A 24,383-nucleotide genomic window follows, 5' to 3' on the forward strand; every position below is an offset into this window, starting at 1 on the left:
TACAGAGGGTTCTAGCCTGGAAAATTAATCACAGTTACAGTAAATCAAATTATTTACTTGACAATCTACAAGTTTTGTTCAACTAATTTTCCATTTTCCATTCGTTGAATTAATTTTAGTTAGTTGATAAATTTTCTTTTAGAACAATTTTAACTTTTGGTGTAAGAAAATTTTCTTACAGAGCTCATTTTTTAGTCCATGCTTCTCCAGCATTTGCAAATTGTTTGTACTCTCATCGTTGCCAGTTTTTCGAATACGTTTTTTACTGACGAATTCGACCAGGATAATATATCTTTGGATGTGAATTCACTGTGTATTGAATTATTGTTTGTGTTCAAGAAATTTTTTTAAGGAACTCTTTAAAGAAGAGGAAGATGATTACATAACACTATTAGAAACTCACGGACGCATGACTTTTGACGGTCCAAAAAATTTTCCGAATCCAGTTTTAGCATATGTTACGCCGGTTAGTCGTTTCTGTTTCTAATTTAGTTCAATTTCATTACATTTTAATTGTGTAAATGAATAAGTATACTTATATATACAATGAAAATGGAATGTATGTTGTTTCATTAAATGTATAAATATCCCATTTCGATAATTTCATATATATATGTATATATCAGTTGAAATTTTAATTAATTTTTCAGTGGAACAATCACGGTTATGACATCGCCAAATGGTTAGCCCCAAAGTTTACTTTTATATCACCAGTATGGTTGCATTTAGTTGCTTCCCAAGGGAAATGTTCAATAGCCGGCAGTCATGACATTGACCAAAGTTTTACGTTTTCTTTGATTTTATAAAGCACAAAATCAGTGTTGCAGTTGTTTTTTTTTTAATTTTAGAATGGATATCCGAAGTGAGAAGCAACAACAGTGCAGTGAAGGTGGTACCTCGATTTTTGCTGCAATACAAAGATAAAATCACTGCTGAATATTTGCTGTCGAGCGAATTGTTTCAAAATATTTGCTTTCGAAACGTCGTTGAATTTATTCAAGTGAATGATAGCATATTTCTTTTTTCACTTTCCCCCAAACAATTGATTAATAATAATTATAATTGTGACAGTATAATTCATACTTACGATTGATCGATAATTGATGGGTTGGTTTTATTGTTTTGCAGCGCAATGGTTTCGAAGGTGCAGTTTTGGAAGTGATTTCACAAACGGTGCCAATTTTAACGGATCAGAAAACGCAAAATGTTGACTTGGCGTAGCAGTTGTTTTCCTGCATCATTTAATAATTTCTATAAGTCATTGATTTCATTGATGGTGGAAATTTTTATTTTCTAGACCTCTGTTGCAATTGATCATCAATTTTGCGGAATATCTGAGACGTCAGAAGAAAATTGTCATTTTAGTTGTTCCTGCTTGCACCCCGGATGCGTAAGTTTTTCCAACTGATCATTAAAAATAACCGTTGCTTATTTAGCATTAAAAAAAGTGTTTTTTAATTTCAAGTGATCAGCCTTCTCTGTTCAACGAAACTCATATGCAAAAATTGTCACCTTTTATCGATTATGTTAGTGTGATGACTTATGATTACAATCGTTTCGGGTAAAGCAAAAAAAACAATTATTATATTAATTACTAAACAAAGAGCAATACGATTGAATACCATTTTCCAGCAAAGTAGGTATCAATATAGCACCGTTGTCTTGGATTGAAAGATGCATAGAAATGCTAATTAACAGCAACAATAATACTGCAGAAAAAATTTTGATGGGTATCAACTTTTACGGTTATGAGTTCGATTACAAAGTTGGCGAATTGGAGCCAGTAATTGGATCTCGGTAATGAAGAATGATTATTAATTTGTTTTTTTTTTCGAAATCAATCATTTATCTTATTTAGCTATGTGGAAGCTGTGAAAAGCGAAAAACCAAAATTTGTCTGGGACAATATGACCAACGAACATTTTGCAGTGTTCAAGTAAGTGGTGCACCAGAGAAACTGTTTCTTGAATTGGAGAAAAAGAAAAAACAAAACTTATTTTTCCATCTGCATTTATTTCTACAGATGGAAAGTGATCAATTTCCCAAATTTGAGAGTGATCAAAGCGAAACTGAATCTCGCAATCAGGCTGAACGTCGGCGTGGCTATCTGGGATATCGGACAAGGGTTGGATCATTTCTATGAACTGCTATAACAACAAGCTTTAATTTCTTCAATCCACATCCATTCATCATCAATTCTCAGTTTTCTGTTTGTTTATTTATTACAATTTTTCACTGTTTACATGTACTACTACATCTGTTACTAGGAAAAGTTTTTCTCACTGATTCTTTTTTACCCAAGCTACATTTTCTACTCACACTAATGGAACAATAATGATGATGATTCATCCTCTCTCAGTTCTCTCTCTCTTTTTTTTTGCTTTAAATTATATAAAATGATGGATGATTTGAATAAAAGAGAAAATTAGCATCAGCAAATTTAAAAAAAAAGAATATAAAATATATACCGAATACGTTCAACAACAAGCCAGCGAATAGAAGACGATTCTCACAACAAGAAAATCTCCACCACCTACTACACCAGTTCAGAGAAACACCAAGCCGATCCAATGCCCAAATCAAAACGACAAGCTGGCATAAAAATACCACAACTGTGATCAATTGTCACAAATCTCCAGCCTGAGCACCAACTGGAACCGTGGCGGCATATTTGCCGGCAATGGCGCCAAAAACGGCGCACTCGAGCAGCGAATTCCCGCCCAGTCGATTTGCACCGTGCACGCCTCCACTGACTTCGCCGGCGGCATACAAGCCTGAAATTTTGGAACCATCCTCTCGCAGCACCTGGCTGTGGATGTCGATCTTCAAACCGCCCATCGTGTAATGAATGACCGGTGTGATGCGGGCCACGTAGATTGGCCGTCCGGGGTCGAAAATCACTGGAAATACAGTTTTACCGAACGGATCATCCCGTGCACCGTCGGCTGCTTCGGCGTACTCTTTCAACGTCGCGTTCACTAATTCCGCTTCAACGTTCAACAATTTCGCCAACTGTTCCACGTTGTCAGCTTTGGTAAAAAAATTTTTCTTTTTCCAATAAAATTCAAAAGAAGGTCTACCGAACAGATCAACTGCTTCGTCGTTGAGCAGCATGTAGGCAGTTTTTCGTCCCACATCTTTGCTCTGCTTGCACTGGGATTCGATACGTTCAGTCAAATAATCCCTGGGTCCCAGCTCGTTGGCGAACCGCTGACCGCTGTGGTCGAGCAACAGTGCACCGGAACCTCGCAACGCTTCGGCGGCCAAAAATTTCGTCCCCGCGTCCGGCTGTTCCGGATCCACAAAGCCGGTCGGATGCACTTGCACTTTATCCATGTCGATCAGTTTCGCTCCGATCAACCTTGCCATCTTAACACCCGAACCGACGGCAAAGGGTCCATTGGTTGTTGGATAATCGATTTTCGATTTTGCAAATTCCTATTAATAATAATAATAACACGACATAAATTAAATGAATGAGCACGCATGAATTAATGATTTGTTACTTCAAGCAATGAATCTGACGTGTGATCGTTGCTGTATCCACCAGTAGCTAGAACGATAGAATCGGCATACAGTTGTCCGGTTTCTTTGGTGTCGGCATGTTCGAAACGCAAGCCCACAACAACAGATCCGTCAGCATCAGTGATCAGTGAAACCGCGCGTACATTGGTCATCACTTTCAGACGATCACTGCCAACACTGTTGGCTTTATTCAACAAATGTTGGTGCACAGTACGGACGATATGAAATCCAACTGGCACTGGTTTGCCGTTTTTAGCTGGAATTCTACAGTATTATATATATATATATATATCCATGTAAATTCACAAACAAATCAACATACCGGTGAGTACGTCGGACTGAATGACCACCAAGTATGACCAAATCGGACAAATCCACTCCAATTTCAGTGAGCCGATCGATGGCGTCGGCGCTGCTTTTCGTCAACAAGTCCACCAGTTGCATGTCGTTGATCCCGTGGCCGGCTTTCATGGTGTCGCTGTAGAACAATTTGGCATTGTCCTGGACTCCGTTGACGCGTTGCGTGGACGTGTTGCAACCGTTGATGCCACTGGTCGCTTTGGCGCTGTTGCCGCCAATGTTCGGCTCGCCTTCCAAAACCGTCACCCGGGAACCTTGATTGAAAGCTGCCAAAGCGGCCGACAGACCAGCCAAACCGCTGCCAACCACGATCACATGCCTCGGTTCCGTTTCCACCATCAGGCAACTGTGCAGAACAACTATGCAAATATAAAAGAAATAATTCGCATGAAATTGCTGCATACCTAAAATGCATCGTTTTGTTTTTGATTTTTCAAATTATAATTTACACAACGAGTAAAAAGTAACCAATTCAATGAACTGGCCGTCAATAAAGCAGCTAGTTTCGAAAATTGGAAACAAAACACACAAATAAATGGTAAATTTCATTATGAATGAGGTAAATGGAAAAGAAGTAACAAACAAATAGTGATGCCTTTGCGCTGATAAAAAGAAAAGATATACTACTAAATAATAGCGTATTGTTTATAAATTACATCTCGAATTGCGTAATAATCTTTGCAGACGATTCCTTCGACATGCAACTGCCCGTCGGCACGTTTACGTATAGAGAGGACATTGTTGACCACAAGCACCCCGTGAGAAAATTCTGCTTGAAAACCGTCAAGCATCAAAGCCTGTTTCAAGTCGGACAATTTCGGATCGCCGACAAACACTGCATCATGAGATGGAATCTCTGATGATGGCAGTAAATCCAAATATGGAATATTATCACTGCCAATATCGACAGCATTTTCAGCATTTTTTTCATCATCAACATCCATTGCAGCGATCTTTTGGTCTTCTGTTTCTTCTTCCGAACAATTGTGCTTTATCAAACCATTTACCCAGGCAATTTCCACATCCTGAAATAAGATAAATGTAAGAAAACAATGTATATACATATATGTGTGTGTGTGTGTGCATTTTACCTTGACATGAATAAATTTCAAACTGTTCAACAAAGCATCCGTTAATTTCAGCTGATACATGTGACTTTCGATAGTCGCATCCACCAGATCACCCAGTCGTGGTGTGAAAACTTTATCTTCGGCCATGTTCAAACTTTTCCTACAGTAATTAGCCAACTTTTCCGTCTGCTCAGCCATACCGTGGACGAGGATGATCTGTTTCGGTTTGCTCATTTGGAGAATCTTTTTCAACGAATCAACATCGGTCCGCCCCTCGAAATCAATAAACTCCAACTGTGCAAATACTTCGACCGTCTGCACAAATTGAATACATTTGGTCGGAATGTCCTGCACTTCGCCTGGCGTTGTAACACCATTTTCTTGATCTTCGCCCATCCTGTCTCTCATCAAGTCCACCATCCTTACTTTGGTTTCAAGTTGTAAATAACTTTTCGCGTGGATCACTTCACCATAATCATCAAACTGAAAAATAAATTTCAACAACAACAAATTATAATATAGTATATATATATATATATATATACCTTTATACGTTTTTCAAAGTGTGGGTATTTTGGAAAACGTCTGTATGATTCAGCTCTGTTGTACCAGTAATCTGGTCCTTGGGCAGTGTAGGATATATCATAGGGAAATTCATTCGCTGCTGCATCGCTTTTCTTTTCTTCGTCATCCGAATCTTCGTCGTCCAAACTGACTACATCGACACGACTTCGCCGTCGATGTTGCTCAAGTCTGTGATAAGTTAAGAATAAAGCTCAATAATAAAAAACGGATAAGTTGCATATTTGTAAATTGTGAATACAGCTACTACACCTCAACTTTGTCGCTTGTTGCTCTTGTTCACGTTTTTTGACACGAAATTCGTCCAACTCGTGGCCTTCGAGACGTACACGACGTTTAACTTGTACTGTTATCTGCTTGGTGCCAATTCGTTCAGGGGAAGAGACCATTTCGATCAGTTTCGAGCACAAAGAACCAATTCGAGCACGACTGGTCAAAATGATACAGTTTTTTGCATCAATACACCAATCCAAGAACAACTCCCGGCTGAAGCCTGAATCTAGATCCGGCTGACTAGCTAGTACAACCTTGTCAGAAAAAAAAGCATCCCCTGTATATGAAAGTGATAAAGTAGAGAAACTGACTGAACGAGAGTACTTTGGGTGAACGCAGGCGTGTCAATTCTGCTAATGAATGGCAAAGTTGAGCGTGTCGAAATTGGAAAGGATTACTACGACCCTCTTCAAACATGCGCAACATCCGTTCGCTCATCCATTCAACTTGTGATTTGGCAAATTCAACCACGTTGAATGCGACTGAATTCATGAAAATCAAACTGTAAAGCAACAAACCTGCTTCGGCATTGTGCCACAGCTGTAAATGGCAACAAATTTAAATTAAAATTAGAAAAAAATTCTTCCGCTTTTCAAACATCCAAATACCTGATCCAAAAGTTGGACAAGTTCCAAAACACGGCCGGCAGTGTCGACAACTATGAGAACGTTGCCACCGCTCCGAAGGGTTTTCAGTATTGTGGACAACAACGCCTCGTCTCTGAATTTGCGTCTCAGCAAAGCTGTACCACACATGTAAGCATCGGTGATCAACAAATTCGGTCTTGCTATCGATTCCAAGGGGCAGCCGTTCAAATGGCGTTCCTTTTTGTGGTTGAAATCCACCGCGTAGACAATCTCCTCTTCGCCCATTTTTGTGATGCGCCAAATTGTACCGCCAATCATATGACCGGCCGGCAGTGGAACAATTTGCAAACCATGTCCTCGACCTTTCATTGACACTTGCTGATTGTACTTCACTTGCAGCACTTTGTCGAACACTTGGTCAACATCGTCCAAAGAAAAAATCTACAAAATAAATTTTCAGCAATCATATTGAAAAAAGCATTTTTTCAACTGTAATAATAATAATAATAATAATAATAATAATAATTGCAAAACAAAAACAATGCACAAACTCGCTTCACGCTTACAGGTTTCATTTACAGTTTATATTTTTCACATTCTCAAGAACTTGAATTCATATTTTCTACAGTATGCTAACATACATTCGTATTCTTTTTACAGCGTAATATATCACTCGATTTACCAGAACAAACAGATCAATCATGTTCCATATCGTCGACATATTACCCGATATATTATATCAAGAAGGCAAATACTGAATATAAAAAACTGGAAATTGTGCATTTTTATAACAAATGAAATCAAAATTCAGTACTACATCACGCAAAAAGGATATGAACGCAGTTGATAAAATTGAATTTCATTTAAAAAATGCGAATAATAACAATAATAATAATAATAATAATCTATGCTTAACTTCTGAACTTTTAAAAGATTAACTTATTGTATTATGGGGAGAAGAAAAATATAGTTTCACTTACTATTTCATTACTAAAATTTACAGCTTTCTAATCTAAAAAAAGGTAACTGAAATACTAATACTAATACTAATAATAATAATAATAATAATAATAATAATAATAATAATGAGTTAATGTTTTGCATAAAAGGATTGCATAATTAAGATCAAACAGCTAACGGACGGTTTGGAAAATGATACTTTAAAGAAGAACTATTTGCAACGTTAGTAATCAATCACTGGCATACCTGAAAATCTTCATAATTCTGAAACGACTGATACCAGTCGTACAAGAACATTTGCCCCATACGATAAACAGGTACAGTGGCATAAATGGGGCAAGATAAGCCGCACTTGCCGACCAAATAGGGAAGAGCACCGATGTGTGCAATGTCCGGATAGCTGAGCAAAACGGCATCAATGCGTGGCGCCCATTTTTGTGCGCGTTCAATAAAATCCATATTGAACGAACTGTCCCAGCCACAGTCGAGCATAAAATGGAACTCGCCCACTTCCAACACGTAACACGGTGGCGAATCGTCCATCACGCCGGACAACGCTTCAAATCGGATCAGCGAAGTCATCGTTCAAACGATTCCTTGCAGCTGAAAGCAGTAAACTAAATACCAAAACTGAACTAGATTGAATTATGCAAAAAAAATTCAAATTGCAAAACTGACAAAACAAAAACCGTACATCACGACATATAAGCGCATTCGTGGAATTCTTTGCAACATAAAAACATGTTCAAAACGTTCAACATTTACAGTTGCACTGGAAAAATGAGCATCATAGCAACAGTATTATCATGCGCAACAGGATCTATGATTTTTCCATGCATAAAGTGTGACTGACACAAAAAATTAATTGAACAATAATTTGTGAAGTGTGCATTCGATGATTATAAAATTAACGTTTATTATAGTCATCTGTGCGTATGTGTCAAACGAACAGAAACGTCAACAGCAGCGCAACACGCAACAACAAATGGCACGGCGACACAGACAAAGCAGAATGCAATAATATGCAACAATCAATTTCAGCAGTTGCGAAAGCAAACAGGAAAAGACCAAAAACTCCGGAGTTCGTCAAAATTGAATGAACACTTGTGTGAAAAAGCTTTCAAAAGAAATTTCTACGAATAGCTGGTGAAAATTGAGCGCAGATCAATGAATGATTAATGAGCTTCTTTGGCTGCAGGCCAAATGGGAAGCAATGTTTTCCCTTTGCATGGCACAAAAAAGTTTCAACATTGGAATTATTTCTTTCGGAAATAAATTTCTATATTTCAGAAACTGAAAATTTCCGAGAATTGATCGGAATTGGATTTTTTTTCTTTTAAACAGTGATCAAAAATACAAATGGGCAACAAAGTTTGGAAAACAATTTATTACAGTATGATGATTAACAAGTACATACATTGGAAATACAGAAATCAAAAACAGAAATACGAGCATGAACAATGATCGCTTTATTGAATACTAATTACCAATACAATTGTTTTTGTTGTCATGAATGAATCAGCCATGAAAATTACAAGACAAAGAAAGAAAAAAGTTGTTTCTCTTGGAAATCAGTTCTGTGATCACATGCAACGCAAGTCGAACAGTTCGATCACTTCCTTTTGCTTGCAAAGCATAAGCAACTGATTTCTGTCGACAAAGCACAGACTGGCGAGCTGCTGTGGTCCAAGTGAAGTCAACAATTCTGAGGAACACTTGACCAAATCGGCGACAATCACATTGCCGGTTCTCCAGTTGCCAACGACCAGACGACCCTCCAACGCAGCCACACATATCGCCAGCTCACGAGTCAGTTCTGAGGTGCGGATTTCGGTGGTCTTGCGAATGGTCAGCGTGTCCAAGTTGAGAACGAACGTGACCACAAGTCGGTTGTGCACATCCGGGACGTAGAGCAGGGCTTCGGAACGGTCGACTTTGGCCGGCCGGTGGAACGCGGCCTTGCGATACGTGGCGCCGTGCTGGGTGTGCAACAGGGTCCATCGCTTGCGGTGCAGATGCAGCAGCCAAAGGGCGGCGGTTTTGTTGTCGCCGGCCGAAACAAGCACAAAACTTTTCGTCAGCGCCGTTATCCACCGGTACCAGCCGTTGGCGATTTTCGGCTCTTTCGGACAGGCGATTTCTGCTTGCAATTTCAAATGACGACTGTCGTAAATTTGCACAATCCAGTCGGTAAAATTGCGCAACACCGTGGTCAAGACGAAGCGGTTGACACTGTCGTAGGCCACGCCCGCGCACTGGTCGTTGGCTTGAATCAACGGCTGGTACAGGTAGAGTTCGTCACTTTCGGAATTCAACAAAAACGTGTACAAGCCTTTGTGCACGCAGGTGACGTGTATCGCCTCCCGGTGTGCGTTGACGCACAAATCGCACGGTTCGTCCAACAAACCGGCGCCTATGTAAGCGCTGGGCACCCGCAGTGCGGGCTTTTTTCGCATCGAATTCATGCTAATCGAAAACAAAGCAAACTTGCCATTCTCAACGAACAAGCTGACCGCCTTGTCCACCGGCGGTGGGTTGAAAATCACACCCGTCTGAGGCAACTGGCCAAGCAGTGCCCGGGCACGCAACGACGTCGGACTCATCTTGTACACCTCGTTCAACACGGACGCAAATCGACCCTGCCCCTGTTTCAAATCCGGACGTAGCCAAGAGCCGGTCAAGCCCTCTTGGCCAGCACAACCATCCCCACCACCGTCTTGACTGCCGCCGCCGCCGCTCCATTCAACATGCTTTTCAGAGTTCAGCTCAAAAGCTGCCTTCAAATGTTCCTTTTCCGCTTTCAGACGTGTCAGTCTGGCCGTCAAATCGTCGTCCAATTCACGTTCCAACGCCTCGCCCAACTGTTGCACATATTCACGTATCAGACGTTTCTGAATCATCGCCAATTTCGTGTGCACGCGAGCAAATTTTTCCAATTGACATATTGAAAATTTCACCGGTCCAAGCTGATCCACTTGTTCAACACTGTGTCGCTGATGACTCAACACTGGAATAGAGAAAAAAAAGCATTTTCTTATTCTCTTATTCCTGTTGTCCAAAATTATCATAAAATATAGGCATTATTTATTTGTACTTGCACATCATTAATTGTAAAGTATTTCCGGTAAACAAGATTTGTTCATATAAATTGTTTTGCAAACAATACTATTATTGTTTGCATTGTTGCAAAAAAATTTACTTTGAAAATTTAAAGTAAATTAATCAACTAAAACCACCATGTCAACACAGAGGAGATTGCAAAACTTTACTGCACAACAACTAACTATTATTATTATTATTAATCTGACATTCATAAAGTGAACTAACACTGCATTTTTTCCATTCAATCGACTTTGCTTTTCCGCATACAAGTAAATTATATTAGCAAAGAACATAATTATAATGATTTTTTATCACTGATCGAAGAGAGTTAATTCTCTTTCCTGGTTATTGAAAAAATTATTGATGTACTTTCAAGATATGAACAATTTTGCAAAGCAGGAAATCAAATTGGATCATTATTGTTGTTCTTTGAATTTGAATTTAATCTTTCAAATTATAGTGTCTATTTGAAAAATAAACAACAAAATGACACGAAACAATAAAATGGATCCGTCGACGAGGAAAACAATTTTAACAACACACGCATGTGGAAGATGAGATTTTTTGCTGAATCTTACAGATGTTGTGTGGAAAGGAAAAATGAAAAATTGAAATAAAATTCCAACCTACCCAAACAACGTTGACAAAGTATAGTGGCACAATCTTTGCACCAAATTGCGTTGGTCATTTCCACCTGACAGTCACAGTCGGAACACTGTAGATGACCACCGAACTTGCTGGTCAAATCTCCGACGCCGAAACCGTTCAACGTGGTCTCACGTCGACAAAGTGGACATTTGACGCACCGGTCTTGTTCGATTTTTTCCAAACAATCCGCGCAGAAAACATGCAAGCAAGCTAACTGTTTCAGCTTTGGAAAAATGTCGCAGCATATTGAACACTCCAACGACATTTCTCCAATGACACAACAACAACAACAACAGACAATAAAATTCTTTGTATTCTTTGTGGTGGTTGAAAAGTTAAAAAAACCAAAGCACTGCCATCACAAATTAAAATTTCTCAAACAGCTACAACTTACAACAACCACGCCACAACGACGACCATTGGTAAAAGAAGCAGCAGTATGTTCAATATCTCTGAAGCTTGAAGCTTCAACAGCAGCTGTCAGTTTGGCGTCGACCAGCTGCTCGTGTTTTTCTATATTTATTCTCGTCACTCTTCCACTCGGCCGCTTTCACTCTGGACAGCTTGAACGAGAGAAGCATGTTTGCTAGCAAGCAAGCCAGCCAGCCAGCCAGCCAGCTAGCTTCTCTCTTGCTTGGCTGGCTTGCTTGCTTGCTTTTTCTCGTTTCCAACTCGAATTATCTCACACGCAGGCACTTCAATGCTTTATTGCTAGCAAGCATGAAAGCAAATAACCAACCACAACGAGCTGCTTCTATTTCTCACTCTCCTTCAACCTTCTCTCATTATTATCTTTCAATTCAATAGTCTACGCATGCGTATTTTTCTTTTTCGCATATCCTATGCAACAATTTCTACACTCACAGCACAGTTAACAGCATTATTCTCTTCGATCCAAACGAACAATAATGAAAGTACTATTCATGTAAAAAAAAACAATAATTCAATCAATACAAAATTTACATTGGTAAGAATTTAAAACGATGCAGAAAAATTAAAATGAATAAAGCAAAAATAAAAAATAGACCGTATAAAATAATTGTGTGGATTAGGCAAATTTCATTCCACTTTGTGACGCGTCCAACGAATCAACGTTTCCGGCGATCTGAACAAGAACAGCAGCTTGGCGAACAGGTCCACTTCCAGAGCGAAATCTTTCGCCTCTCGAGCCAAGAACACATCCTTACACAGTCTAAGCATCCGGTCGACATTTGGAATCTCGGATATTGTCAGCTCCATCGATGGAGTTATTGTCGCCGTACGAACGTAACGAGCCACCGCAAACACTACGACGATGTACACGCCGATGATGCTGAAATACAATTGGATAAATACAACAACAACAACAACAACAACAAGAATAAAGCTGTCATTCATGTTGATCTGAAAAAGTGAAAAACTTATTGGATATTTATTTTATGAAATTGTGTAAAATGAAAATAAATAATAATTCACACATGCCCTTACCCTCTACTGGTAAAATAGCTCAACGCTGACGGAAATACCCGATCGACGAATGCAATCATATTGATACCAGACCAAGTGATTGGTTCGGCCGCTGGTTCAGATGAACCAACAACAGTGTCATTCACCGTCAAATAATCAGCTTGTTCAGCTTCCATGTCTTGCTTGGACAGTTCATAGTGGTTCCACATTATCGGTGGATGGGTCATGGTCACTTGCCACCAGTGGGTCTGCAAACCAACGCCGGATGTTGGCCGATCAGTACTGACAGTTGCATTGTCATCACTATACTGCTACTCACCGTCGTCGAATTGTTCGGCTGCTGCTGCACTTCGTGAAGACGTAAGTAAATATCCGAATAAGCGGCGCTGCTGTCCGAAGCGGACAAGTCGACCAAACTGAACGCCGGATGCACGTTGCCCAACGCCGGTACAACTACCAACGATGGAAACGCCTTTTCAACAATCACCGCTGCGGACGATCCTGCGGTCAGTGCTTCGGCTAATGCAAGCCGAGTGTCTGAATTAGCCGCCAATTGCATCTGCCTGATGAACGAGTGCTCTGCATTCGGCTCTGAAGAACTTTGGGCTGGTCTGAAATTATACAACAAACAAACAAACAAACAATTAAATAAATGAAACTTCTAAAATACCCCAAATACCTACCGTATATATTTGAAAAAAATTGTCAACGTCAACTCAGCAGAACTCTTCACCTGATCAATCAACGCTTGTTTGGCTGGATTCGATATGGTCCAAGTGGTATCACTGTCGACACGGAAAATCGTATGCACTGTATCGATTGGGCTGTATTCGCGCAAGAACGTACTAGCATGCTGTTGTGAATCAAATGCACAATTAAGCCATAATTTTTACAGAAGAAACAAAAAGCTCACCTTTGAAGAATAATTCAAATAAAGACTATCAAATTCAGAAGGAATCAATTGTCTAATAAATGGACCTTGGGCTTCTGATGTATACAAGGCCTGAATTTAAGGAAAAGACATAATGCACATATAAATATAATATTTAATCAAAATAATACCGGATAGCCTTCGATGGTGATTTGAAATTTCGCATTTGAAGGCAAGAGTCGCATACCAATAGAATTAACTGTAGAAAAAAGCAACAAAGGAAGCCATAAAATTGCAACTAAGCCCACCAATATCGGCAAACCAGTGCAATATTTGTTGAAAGCAGTTTTCGGGTCACCCTTGCGTTGTACGTAGTCCTTCAAAAAGATTATAAACGATAAAAAATAATAATTTCACAAATTAATTTTCCTAGCAACCGACAAACCTTCTCCATCTCACGAGAACATCTGATGGTGTATAAGTGAGCAAAAATATTTTCCATGGTGATGTAATCCATAAGTGACATCGAAGTCTGTGTCCAGGTCCAATCGATCAATGAACGTAATTCGAACAAAAATGGCACTATTCGATAACTGGAATGAGCAAGCAAGCAAACAAACAAATAAATAAACAAATAAACAACGGAAAATAAAACATTAAAAAATTACAAACCAAGTAAAAAGTATATAATTGACCAAACCGTATTGCTTGGTCAAAAAGTTGCTCAACAACTGCGACGAATAGCCGCAACGAATTTGGACAGCAGATATCAACAAATAGATCCCCTTCACCATATACCAAAGCATTGCCGGTTTGTTTTTTACGGACATTCTTAAATGAATGGATAAAAATAAATTTTTGAATAAAACTCTGAAACACAACAATCCTACCGTCCAGTTATTGCTGGGAGGACGAAAAATATCCAAATATGAGTTCCAAAAACAAGAAAATATTGGAAAATTAACTTCTTCAAGACATTTTTGTGCAAATAGATCGCTCGATCGATGATCATCAACACCATCAATGTTATCAGTATGATCACATACGGCAGTGGAACTTTATTGGACTGAATATCAGCCACAACGTCTCCTCTACCTGTATCTACCTGAAATAGAAGCAATATGCTCAATTATGCATGCAAATATATATATATGTATAATTGAGAATAAATTTACCCCAAAACTGGTATAGGAAAATGCGCTTATCAAAAAGCAAATAAAATCGCACAAAAACATCCAAGCATACACGTCGGTAATATAACGAAACGGTGGATTGATCACTTGCTGGTAAAATCTTTTTATCGGATCAAAATAAAGCAATATCCTAAAAAAATTAATGTTCAATTTTTCACTGCAATAGAAATATGATAATTTTCATATTCGTTTCCACAAATCGTCTCACCCGTCCAAGAAGCCATTTTTGGTATCTGAAAATAAAATAAAACATTTTTGTAAAATTTGACAAGAAAATCATTTTAAAAGCAATAACAATAAGAACAACAATAATGAAATTACCTGGATTTTCACAAGGTTGTTGTTGTATTGTTGCTTGCTGTTGTTCATCACCGGATTCTACTTTGCGAGAAATTTCTTTCATTTCGTAACTACCATTATTTCCCGGCTGATGAAAAGTAAAAAAAATATATGAAAAATCATCACAAAGAAAAACCCCACAACTAACTTCAACCACAGGTAGAATAACTGCTGGTGTTGGTTCCTCCTTGTTATGCTTGTCCACGTCGTCAAAGTTGATCGCGTCATCCATCGATTCTCGCCACAAACCGAGACTCTTAAAAAGCGGTTAACATAATAATAATAACATTATTAATGTAAGTGAAAATATATCTAATTTACTTTCAACTGATGTCGGTGAAAGAATAGTACCATCAACAGGATAACATCGAGTATTGCAAAATCCGCTTTCTTTTCAACGCCTAAAATTCTAGGCGGATAAAATGGTTCACTGGACGTGCTCAACTGATTCCAAGGAAAGAAACCAAATTGAAAAATGAACTTGATCACAATCATTGACTAAACAGACCAAAACTTACAGCATTAATTGTATTACCCACCAGGAAAAATACAATACAATACAATACCTCCAAATAAGTGATCAATGTCACCCAGAACACTTTCGGGGGCCTCGGTGAGCAAAGCGTACCCCAGAGAAAGGCAAAAATTGGCAACGGCAAGGAAATAATCGAAGCGTTGAACATCTGATTCAAAATTATCATCAAATAGCAAACAATATCCGTGTGCGAAATGATGACGTAATAAAGTGCGATGAAAAGTCGTCTCAAACATCCATGTCCTTCCCACAGATTTTCCACTTTCTCTTGCATTCTATAAAATATGAAATTGATTTTAAAAAAAAGGGAAATTTTTTTAAATAAGAAAAATAATTTCTCGCTCTACTTGTCTAACCATCTTTCGGATGGTATACGGTAGATTTTTTGACCAATTTCAGTTTTGTTGATCAACTGCTGCAATTTGTCCGGGTCGAACATCATCGACAACTCATCGCTGAGGCTAGATTTCAGTTTCACCTTTTCGTCTCGCAACACGTAAGCAACGTAACGATAATCATAAGACAGATAATTGAGATAAGCGATCATGCGGTTCAACGTCGCCACAAGCAGGGTCTTCACATAGCGAACCGTACCGGCAAGGGAACGTTCCACAGGTTTCTTTTCAACGTTGGGCTTTTCCTCTTTTTGATCCGGTAATTTCGTTTTCAAACTTCCCTTCCCTTCAACCTTATCCGCAATGCGTCCCAACGGCAAATCACTCGTCACAGCCATGTGAATCATCTTTGAATTAAACAAATAAATTAACACAAATGATCAAATTTAGAAAAAAAAACAATTACTTGCAAAGGACCAACTCCATCGTCATCCGATTCATGCGGAGTCTGCTGCATTGGAGTCTGCTGTGCGTCGATCATGTCCAACGCTGAATCGTACTCGAACATGTAATAATCGCCGGCACGTTTCGCTGAAAATTATCACTTCAAAGCAACCAACCAAATGCAACAGAAAAAAATATTGAAATAAACAAAACCTTCGTTGTAAGTTTTTGGATCGTAATATTCGTTCTCTTTCAAATGGCTCAAATAATTGGCTCGAATCAGTTCGGTTTTTCGCTTCACCTTTTCCACCACTTCACTTTCCCTCTCCTGTTGCTTGGTCATCGTTTTCCAAATCAGCTGACCAATCAGCACTGCACCTCTGTTAGACAAAAACGATAATCAACCAAACGATAACAAATTAATCACACAAATTAATTACCTGGCGCTGAATACTTGCTCAGCTTTGAATTCAACGACCACATGTTTGAAGTACCAGCTGTTCAGAATTCGTAATTGGAAAATTAAAAATGCAAAACAAACCGTATCGTAGAAAATTTGCGCTTGATCCGGCACAACTTTACAATCCGGTGATAAACCTTCTTCAACACATAATACTACTTTTAATTAAATAATTAAATAAAAAAATTTTGTACCTTCGTGGTCTGTACGAGAATCGAAACCAGAATGAATGCAAGCTATGCTCAAGAATTGTACAATGCTGGGCGAAAATGAACAAATTGATGACAAATAAACGCATCCAGGAATCTAATCGAACACAAGTATGAATAAATGATGATAAGTCACGGTTAAATTTTCATCTGAATTCAAACACAAAAAAAACATCATAAGTGAATAATACCTGCAACGCTACTTTCATCAAAATTGTCAAAACGTTGAAATATACTAAAGCTTTCCATCTGAAAAAAAAACATTGTTTTCGAAAGCAAAAAATTCAAAAAAGAAAACAAACAACAACATACTGCTTCAGATAGCCTTTTGGATTGGTGAGAAAAATGTCGTTGCCTTTCCACAAGAAGCAGAACGCGGCCATCAGATAGCCGAACGTGAAAGCGGATATGCCGCCCACACCGGCGGCGAGTACCGCCAGTAACGTCAGCCAGTGAAAGTATTGGAAGATGACAATTTTCACCACGTCCAAAGCAGAACTACATCTGGTGATGAAATCCGGGATCCGTTGACCGTCGAGCTCATTTTCAGGGCCATCCAAGCTGGGGGTGACGAACGACCAATTGGCAGGTTCGTTGTCGTCAATGACTGGATGATTCGGTCGTTTGGATACCAGCAGCTTAACGGCCCGCTTCCGTTCAATGCGAAAAGCGTACAGCTGGCATATTGAGAAAAAGAACACGGCAACGTCGGCGATCAGGAACGAAACATGCGGTCTGTGCTTGAAATCGGGCAAATAGAGCCACTGGATGAGTTTCAAGTCGAAATTCCAAGGATAGTTGAGGCAAAGATTCGGCGGCAAGCCGACACAGATTCCATACTGAAGCAAAATGCTCACCCCGAAACAAGCGCAAACCATGTACCAAACATTCGCCAAAGCACGTCTTTGTAGCATAAGTGAAAATAACAAAATCAGACCGTAAAATAACGAAAACGCATCCATGCGAATCGCAATTGAAACCGTAATCAAGATATAAGTTAACTGCAAAATGAAGTAATATACAGTACTCTGATGAGCAGGGTAAAAATATGAAAAGAAAACAAACAAACCTCAACACCGAATTTGTAACATCCATAATTGGCCAAAAATTTCAAACAACTTATCAGACCTTTGTCAGCATCGTTGCGTGTACAATTTTCAAAAATGATCCCATCTTCAGGTTCGCTGACTTTGCTCACGGCCCTGGTGTACTGCTGCCGTTGGTAAATGATCGTCTGCAGCGCCAGCAAAATGAAAAATACCACATAATTCTAAAAATATTTTTTACATTATTTGAAAAAATACCAAACAAAAAAATTATTATTTTTTTCCAAACAAACTTACCACCAAGTAAAAAGCAATATTATCTGTTTTTTCAAATCCAGTCCATTGGAACAAATTTTCCAAAATTGTTTGATTATTCATCGCATCATCCTGAAACGTTTGAAAAATTATGAGCACAACAATTGCTGATTGAATAGTAAATAAATTGATCTACTCACTGAACAGTATGGAAATAGGATGGGAATTTTCGAAATGTCAAAAATATGCAACTGGAATATCATTTTTGCTAAAACGATCACCCCAGCCCAAACGCAAGATGCAAAGCAAAAGCAAGAATACAATTTCCGGAACGTCAACATTAGAACGGATAAAACTGGGAAAGCAAAATTGATAGCGTTCACCTAGGAAAAAAATTGTTTAATAAAAAATTTTAACATTTCAAAATTTCCCTCACCTCATCTATAGCCAAATACATGATGAACAGTGGAATAATTTTGTTGAAATGCACTTCAAGAATTCGCCAAATATGCTCTACAAAGATTTTCAAACGAAGACAACAACGATCATACCAAACACGTTTTGGTTGTTGATCTAAAACCAATTTCATTTTAATTAAAAAAGAATTAAATCTCAAAATTCAAAACAATAACAACAACAACAAAATCTACCTGAATCATCCGTAGCTGACATGCAGGTAACATTTGGATTGATGATGACGTTCAAAAATGTGTCGTGGAAAAATTTCATCTGCAATATGACAACTACCAAAAATGATATTGGTCTGGAAAGATGCAAGAACAAATTTCCACTCGTATACGTAACCAAACCAAAGTCTTGAAATCTGAACGAAAAAAAACAAATAAACAAACAAACATTGTAATAAACAAATTTCTTGTATAGTACGTTTCGTTGGGCCAATTTGTCCAACGGTACCAAATTTCCGGAACGTTGTGAAATTGAAATGTGTAGACAATCATCAGCACAAATACACTGTACGCGGTCAACAGTACCCAATATGAAAATAACATTTTTTTCCAATATTGGAACGACATCTGCATTAGAATTAAAAATTAATCAACACGCAAATAAATGAAATGATAACTTACAGTAACAAAGCTGATAAAAACTAGAAAAAATGCCATGTAGAGGATGTTGTAAACAAATACGGGGCGTCGAATAGATATCATAAGCAAGACGAAGCAGACTACGTAAATCCAATACTTCGGAAGTAGACGGGTGATGTGAATCCTCATGTTCTTTTTGGTGGTCACGTTGTCATTGCCGTCACCTTGCACAGAACTCGAATCGACGCCGAAATTTTTCATCTTCTTCTCTTTCATCAACAGACGTATTGTAATGTAACAAAAGAACGTAAGCAAAAGCTGAACAAATTTAAACCATCATAAATAAATAAATAAATAAATAAATAAATAAATAAAATTAACATACTTTGACCGTGAGTGGTTCTGCCGGATGATCGGAATCTTTCGACAAACCGATTTGCTTCAACGACACTGCAGCCACTTCATCAGGCAGCTCGTCATTGGTTAAATTGAGGCCGTAAATAAATTGAAAAACAAGCAGTACCTTGAATTTTTAAAATTTTTTAAAGAAATTTCAAAAAATAAAAAAAACAATAACAAACACCTGCGAATAGGCGATGATCAATGGTGAAAGCAACATATAAGCTTTGCGGCTATCGTGGTATATCCAAATACCGCAGGCCATGACTAGCCAAACGAACGACAGCCAACTGTGATAAATCACAGCCCAAGCCATCATCACCATCAATGAAAAGGTGAAAAAGTTTCGCAACAACAATGGCAATATTTTCCTATAAAGTTTGTACCACCGGGATGGGCAGAGCAAACGCGACGTGGTATCGTAATTCGCCATATTGGCATCAGTTGTCGGTTCGCGCTCATTATCCCAATTTAAATTAATAAAAGGGCCACTCTGAAACAACAACAAATAATATTTCAACAAGTATAATAATAAATTCCCATTTTTTATTGGAAATATTAAAAAGATATTATAAATATAAAAGAATTAGGAAAGAAAACAAGGGAAATTGTCAAGCAGTAATATAAGTAACTAACCACCACCCAGGAGTATGTTTTCAAATGCAAAACAATACCAAAACTTATTATAATAAATAAAAAAAAACTCTTTTCCAATTTTTTGATTTAACAAATAATCAATTGCTGCATAATTATCACTAAGTGACGCTTACGTCATCTTTGGCAGAAGGAGAGTCGCTGATCAAACTTTCCATCGATGTATGCCGACTAAGCTTGCCAGAATTGAAACGAAGTTTAGAAGAAGCCTAAGATTGAATAACGAAACGATTTTTACTTTACATGCAAGAAGAGGGGAAAAATAACCATGCCGCACAATAAGCCAGACAATACCAACGTGCTCATCTTTTTTTTATTACAGTAGTACTCGACAAATCGTGCTACACTAATACTTTTTTAAATGTAATAACGCAAAATATAGATTTAATTTGTTACGGACATATTTGTTTTAATTCTTTTCTCTGTCTGTTTACTTAATTTATCAATTTTGCAAAACAGATGAATATATCTTCCAAAATTTCTACATGAAAGTATGAATTTCAAATGCTTGTCTGATGAAATGAAAAAATAAACTGAAACATTATGAAATTGCAAACCACTACAGCTAAAATTCTGTATTTTAAAAACTGGAAACTAATCAATGCATTAATTCAAAACTTTCGACATTTTTCGTTAGTCTTATTTTAAAACTGACGATTCAAGAAAACAATATTGTCCCATTCGTCTCTACATCTAAATTTCAATTAAATAGAAAATATCAAAATGTTCCCTTTAACTTCATGTTTCGTTATGACAAAAATCCAATCTTAACAATAAAAATCATGAGATACTTTTAAAAAACTGCTTTCATAAATACAATTTTCATTTTCTTTCTAAATTTCAACGATCTACCTAGTGAATAAAAAACATAAAGTAAAAACAATGATATTTTGAAAAAAAGTACTTTTAGTAAAAAAACACCGTGTGATTAAAAACATAGATGCATGCACATGATAAAGTTTCATTATTAAATAAAGCTCTACTTTGCGCTATTTACCATGCAAGTGACACTTAACTTAGCAGCTGCCACAATATGAATAAATACTTAAATAAAAAATAATAATAAAAACAACATTTTACCGAATCTAAATATGCAATTGAAAAGTACAAGATGAATAGTGAAATCGGATATAGCCACACTTCCGCAGGAATTTCGGGTAACAATTTTTCACCAGTCCAAATTTCACCAGGATTACAAGAGCTGTTTAAGTAAGCCTTCATTCCAATCAACCTAAAATGTCTTTATTTATTCGTTTACTTTTCAACATGTGCAACTTCACCTAGCAGGCAGATCTTCTGGTGGAAAATGCTTTTGAATAGGCCACAACTGATATAAATATAATGCTGACAAATTGAAAGCAGTGTAAAAAGAGATTGTATGGCTAATGTGTTTAAAACATGAATTATTCAAGGAAATATCAAGAGCCCATATGAACAATGATAATATCAACACCAAAAAATATATCGATGTAAATAAACATGGGTGCGCAACAGCTGCAATCCAAAGAGCCAAAATTACAATAAAACGTGGGAGGGATTCGATATTAAATAAATCAATTCCAAGTAACGACGCGCATGTCATTCCTGAATCGGTAGATCTTCTAAACGTAGTAGCATTATTTTCATTACCAGTTGTCAAATGCAACGGTATAATATCATCCTCTTCAGAGCATTGACGTCTTAAAGACAATTTAGCTATAATCACCGTTGTTACCGCCGTCACAAACACAATAATTTCTGGCAAAAAAATTCGTATTTTATTGAATAAATTCAGATTATCCAATCTAAAAGATATCATCATTATAAACAAAAACAGCAAACAACTGTCTCAAAATACTGAATTATCACCTTTCAAAACCAATCATACGCAACTCTGGCTCCCATCCTTCGCAAGTCACAAGCCATTCATTTACTGAAGAAGAAACATTAAGTGTTACATGAAAGCAAGTTTGAAGAGCTGCAAATAAAACAGGAAACGTTGAAGCAATCTTCAGATAGCAGATGGTCGATTCTAAATAAAACGTATCAACAAATAATCATTATACAGTTTATTCTAAAGAAATTCAAATGATTCTATTAAAAAAATATTTACATTTAAAAAAATCTTTGCAGATATATAAATTAATGCTTCATTTCACTAACTAAATTATTTCTCTCAATGCTGCATTAAAATCAGAAAAGATGAACGAACAAACTAACATAATCGTGCAAATTTCTTATTTTCAAATAAAAAATTAACCTAAAAATTTTAAAATAAATTTTATAAAAGCAATGTTTATGAATAAAATGAATGAACACCAATTGAAATAAAATGTTATAAGCAGCAAAGTTGAATGAAGGTTTTCAAATTACCGTTAACTTCAGTAAAATATTTAATTGGAAATAAATAAAAAATCACAAAAATGAATAAAAAAGCCCGTTCAAAGAAACAACTATTCAGATGTCATGATGTGAACATAAAAAAACATCATGTTCGCGTGAATTACATTCAATTAATGCATGCATGAATGGAATTAAGCGTGGCGACAAAGACAGCATTATAAAAAGCGGCTTTGAATTATGCATTCAAGTAAAGTAATATAATTTATCATGCGCCTATTATTTCTATGCATAAAATTCAAAAATAAACCCAAATCAACTTTATTAATAAAACTGTTCTCATTCTTAAAGAAGACGAAATGCAAAAATTTCAAAACACTTTTCGGCATATAAAAATAATGCTATCAATTCAAATAAGAATAAGAATAAAATAAAAAATTGCTTACTTTGAACTTCATGTTTCTTCACAGGTTTAAACACTGCCCAACAGAAGAATAAGATCAAATAGAAGAAGGACAATAATGAAATACGTATGACACTTGCTAAAGTATATAGAAACACGTTACAATCTCAAGGGAAACACATCGTGCTTACCAATAAATAGAGAAACTGGAAAAATAAAAAAATAAAACACTACAAAAGTAAACATCTCGACACAGTTAATGCATCTGTAATGATAACTTAAATTTATACCGTATTTAAAAATCAAGTAACAATAATATATACAGTAACAAAAATATTTATTACCTTATTGTATTACTTGCATGACTGAAGTAAATTATTGACTTTCTTATTGTGCTAAATTTAAGCAATAAACAAGCATAATATCCATTGAAGAATTCAAATAAACATGCTGCTAATGAGCAGTATGAGGCTATGTTAAAGCGAATATAATAAATATTCCATTACAGTCGCCATTATAGATTGAGAAATGTTGTAGTATAATTTTCTCACTAACACTGCTTTATTTACATACTGCATTCAATGAAAATACATAACAAAATCTAAACAACTAAAAGACGCCTAAAATATCAAAGAATTTTATTCATTTCTCTAGTGTTATGGATAACAGAAATAAAAATATACATTAAATATTTTAATATGTCATATGAGTTTCGTAGAATCATAGAAATGACATTGAGATTTTATAATAACTGTACTTTTAGCATTAAAATTCGAATCGTAATATTTATCAAGTAATATTTCATTATTAGCAGCAAAATTTAAAAAAGAAGTGATATTGAAATAATAATATTCATTAATTATGTTTTATTGCTTTTGCTGTTATTTGTTCCGATTACAGAATATGTGTCTCTTTTTTTAATTATTTTTTCAATAAAATTGTACTGTATAATTTGAACTTGCAATAACTTAAAATAATGACCTCAACATAAGCAGCAAATGTAATGTAAATGTTAAGAAAAAAAAGATTTTTTTCAACGTTGACTGTTATGTATTTCCATGTATTTTTACAAAAATTAATGGTAATTTTGTTCTTACTTTTTAATTATTAATTTTTCAGTTCAGAATACATGTCGAATGACATATTTTCAAATAATAATTTTTTATTTTTCTTGAAATAAATAAATAAAATGATTTATGAAAAATTGAACGTGATTGTCAGTTTTCTGTATAAATTTACAAAATGCTGTAAAATTGATTTGCTGTTCCTAATTATAGCTCGAGGTTGTTTTATTGGGGATCAGAAATTTTGAAATTAATTTT

At 36.6% G+C, this 24,383-nt stretch overlaps 6 protein-coding genes across 6 annotated transcripts; 4 read left to right on the forward strand and 2 right to left on the reverse strand.

The window, feature by feature from the left end:
* Window positions 1-198: 198 nt before the first annotated feature.
* Tsp_09182 (chitinase domain-containing protein 1) lies at window positions 199-2,153 on the forward strand. The gene is made up of 8 exons (XM_003375554.1): window positions 199-300; window positions 353-466; window positions 651-780; window positions 849-957; window positions 1,298-1,390; window positions 1,633-1,797; window positions 1,859-1,936; window positions 2,024-2,153. Exons 1-8 carry the CDS (start codon window positions 199-201, stop codon window positions 2,151-2,153), a joined length of 921 nt encoding a protein of 306 aa, XP_003375602.1.
* Window positions 2,154-2,625: 472 nt separating this feature from the next.
* Window positions 2,626-7,939, reverse strand: Tsp_09183 (cleavage and polyadenylation specificity factor subunit 2). Its single transcript, XM_003375555.1, has 9 exons — window positions 7,604-7,939; window positions 6,419-6,838; window positions 6,122-6,350; window positions 5,867-6,087; window positions 4,977-5,438; window positions 4,542-4,910; window positions 3,848-4,281; window positions 3,507-3,789; window positions 2,626-3,438 (listed from the first exon to the last, which is right to left on the reverse strand). The coding sequence occupies exons 1-9, from the start codon at window positions 7,937-7,939 to the stop codon at window positions 2,626-2,628; spliced, it is 3,567 nt and encodes a 1,188-aa protein (XP_003375603.1).
* A 198-nt stretch (window positions 7,940-8,137) lies between these two features.
* Tsp_09184 (conserved hypothetical protein) lies at window positions 8,138-8,500 on the forward strand. Its single transcript, XM_003375556.1, has 2 exons — window positions 8,138-8,199; window positions 8,281-8,500. Exons 1-2 carry the CDS (start codon window positions 8,138-8,140, stop codon window positions 8,498-8,500), a joined length of 282 nt encoding a protein of 93 aa, XP_003375604.1.
* Window positions 8,501-8,866: 366 nt separating this feature from the next.
* Tsp_09185 (conserved hypothetical protein) lies at window positions 8,867-10,373 on the forward strand. The gene is made up of 3 exons (XM_003375557.1): window positions 8,867-8,955; window positions 9,025-9,232; window positions 9,915-10,373. The coding sequence occupies exons 1-3, from the start codon at window positions 8,867-8,869 to the stop codon at window positions 10,371-10,373; spliced, it is 756 nt and encodes a 251-aa protein (XP_003375605.1).
* Window positions 10,374-11,340: 967 nt separating this feature from the next.
* Window positions 11,341-11,697, forward strand: Tsp_09186 (putative glucans biosynthesis glucosyltransferase H). Its single transcript, XM_003375558.1, has one exon. The coding sequence runs from the start codon at window positions 11,341-11,343 to the stop codon at window positions 11,695-11,697; it is 357 nt and encodes a 118-aa protein (XP_003375606.1).
* Window positions 11,698-12,166: 469 nt separating this feature from the next.
* Tsp_09187 (conserved hypothetical protein) lies at window positions 12,167-23,307 on the reverse strand. Its single transcript, XM_003375559.1, has 31 exons — window positions 23,253-23,307; window positions 22,188-22,296; window positions 21,620-22,123; window positions 21,420-21,570; window positions 19,870-20,178; window positions 19,329-19,604; window positions 19,096-19,274; window positions 18,891-19,063; window positions 18,677-18,813; window positions 18,283-18,372; window positions 18,009-18,173; window positions 17,242-17,940; window positions 17,131-17,188; window positions 16,711-16,885; window positions 16,484-16,650; window positions 16,293-16,417; window positions 15,839-16,233; window positions 15,585-15,766; window positions 15,278-15,357; window positions 15,105-15,212; window positions 14,939-15,044; window positions 14,826-14,850; window positions 14,600-14,747; window positions 14,315-14,529; window positions 13,870-14,017; window positions 13,733-13,801; window positions 13,467-13,556; window positions 13,237-13,406; window positions 12,873-13,164; window positions 12,575-12,801; window positions 12,167-12,419 (listed from the first exon to the last, which is right to left on the reverse strand). The coding sequence occupies exons 1-31, from the start codon at window positions 23,305-23,307 to the stop codon at window positions 12,167-12,169; spliced, it is 5,880 nt and encodes a 1,959-aa protein (XP_003375607.1).
* Window positions 23,308-24,383: the final 1,076 nt, after the last annotated feature.

Source organism: Trichinella spiralis (assembly GCF_000181795.1).
Source record: "Trichinella spiralis strain ISS 195 chromosome Unknown Scfld5, whole genome shotgun sequence".
NCBI classification, from domain to species: Eukaryota; Metazoa; Nematoda; class Enoplea; order Trichinellida; family Trichinellidae; genus Trichinella; species Trichinella spiralis.

Bases quoted from the DNA above. Each gene is read 5' to 3' on its own strand.
- Tsp_09182 (XM_003375554.1), top strand. From the start codon at position 199: ATGCTTCTCCAGCATTTGCAAATTGTTTGTACTCTCATCGTTGCCAGT. The intron at 781-848 runs GTTTTACGTTTT...TTTTAATTTTAG, and splicing joins CAGTCATGACATTGACCAAA to AATGGATATCCGAAGTGAGA. The intron at 1,798-1,858 runs GTAATGAAGAAT...TATCTTATTTAG, and splicing joins GAGCCAGTAATTGGATCTCG to CTATGTGGAAGCTGTGAAAA.
- Tsp_09183 (XM_003375555.1), bottom strand. From the start codon at position 7,939: ATGACTTCGCTGATCCGATTTGAAGCGTTGTCCGGCGTGATGGACGAT. The intron at 6,351-6,418 runs GTATTTGGATGT...TGCCATTTACAG, and splicing joins TTGTCCAACTTTTGGATCAG to CTGTGGCACAATGCCGAAGC. The intron at 5,439-5,866 runs GTACGTCTCGAA...TTTATTTTTCAG, and splicing joins CAGTACAAGTTAAACGTCGT to TTTGATGATTATGGTGAAGT.
- Tsp_09184 (XM_003375556.1), top strand. From the start codon at position 8,138: ATGAGCATCATAGCAACAGTATTATCATGCGCAACAGGATCTATGATT. The intron at 8,200-8,280 runs GTGTGACTGACA...CGTTTATTATAG, and splicing joins ATGATTTTTCCATGCATAAA to TCATCTGTGCGTATGTGTCA.
- Tsp_09185 (XM_003375557.1), top strand. From the start codon at position 8,867: ATGAATGAATCAGCCATGAAAATTACAAGACAAAGAAAGAAAAAAGTT. The intron at 8,956-9,024 runs GTCGAACAGTTC...GACAAAGCACAG, and splicing joins TGTGATCACATGCAACGCAA to ACTGGCGAGCTGCTGTGGTC. The intron at 9,233-9,914 runs GTGACCACAAGT...CACCCGTCTGAG, and splicing joins TGTCCAAGTTGAGAACGAAC to GCAACTGGCCAAGCAGTGCC.
- Tsp_09186 (XM_003375558.1), top strand. From the start codon at position 11,341: ATGTCGCAGCATATTGAACACTCCAACGACATTTCTCCAATGACACAA.
- Tsp_09187 (XM_003375559.1), bottom strand. From the start codon at position 23,307: ATGTTTACTTTTGTAGTGTTTTATTTTTTTATTTTTCCAGTTTCTCTA. The intron at 19,064-19,095 runs GTTTGTTTGTTT...TTTTTCGTTCAG, and splicing joins AGAAATTTGTTTATTACAAT to ATTTCAAGACTTTGGTTTGG. The intron at 14,851-14,938 runs GTAATTTCATTA...TTTTATTTTCAG, and splicing joins ACAACCTTGTGAAAATCCAG to ATACCAAAAATGGCTTCTTG.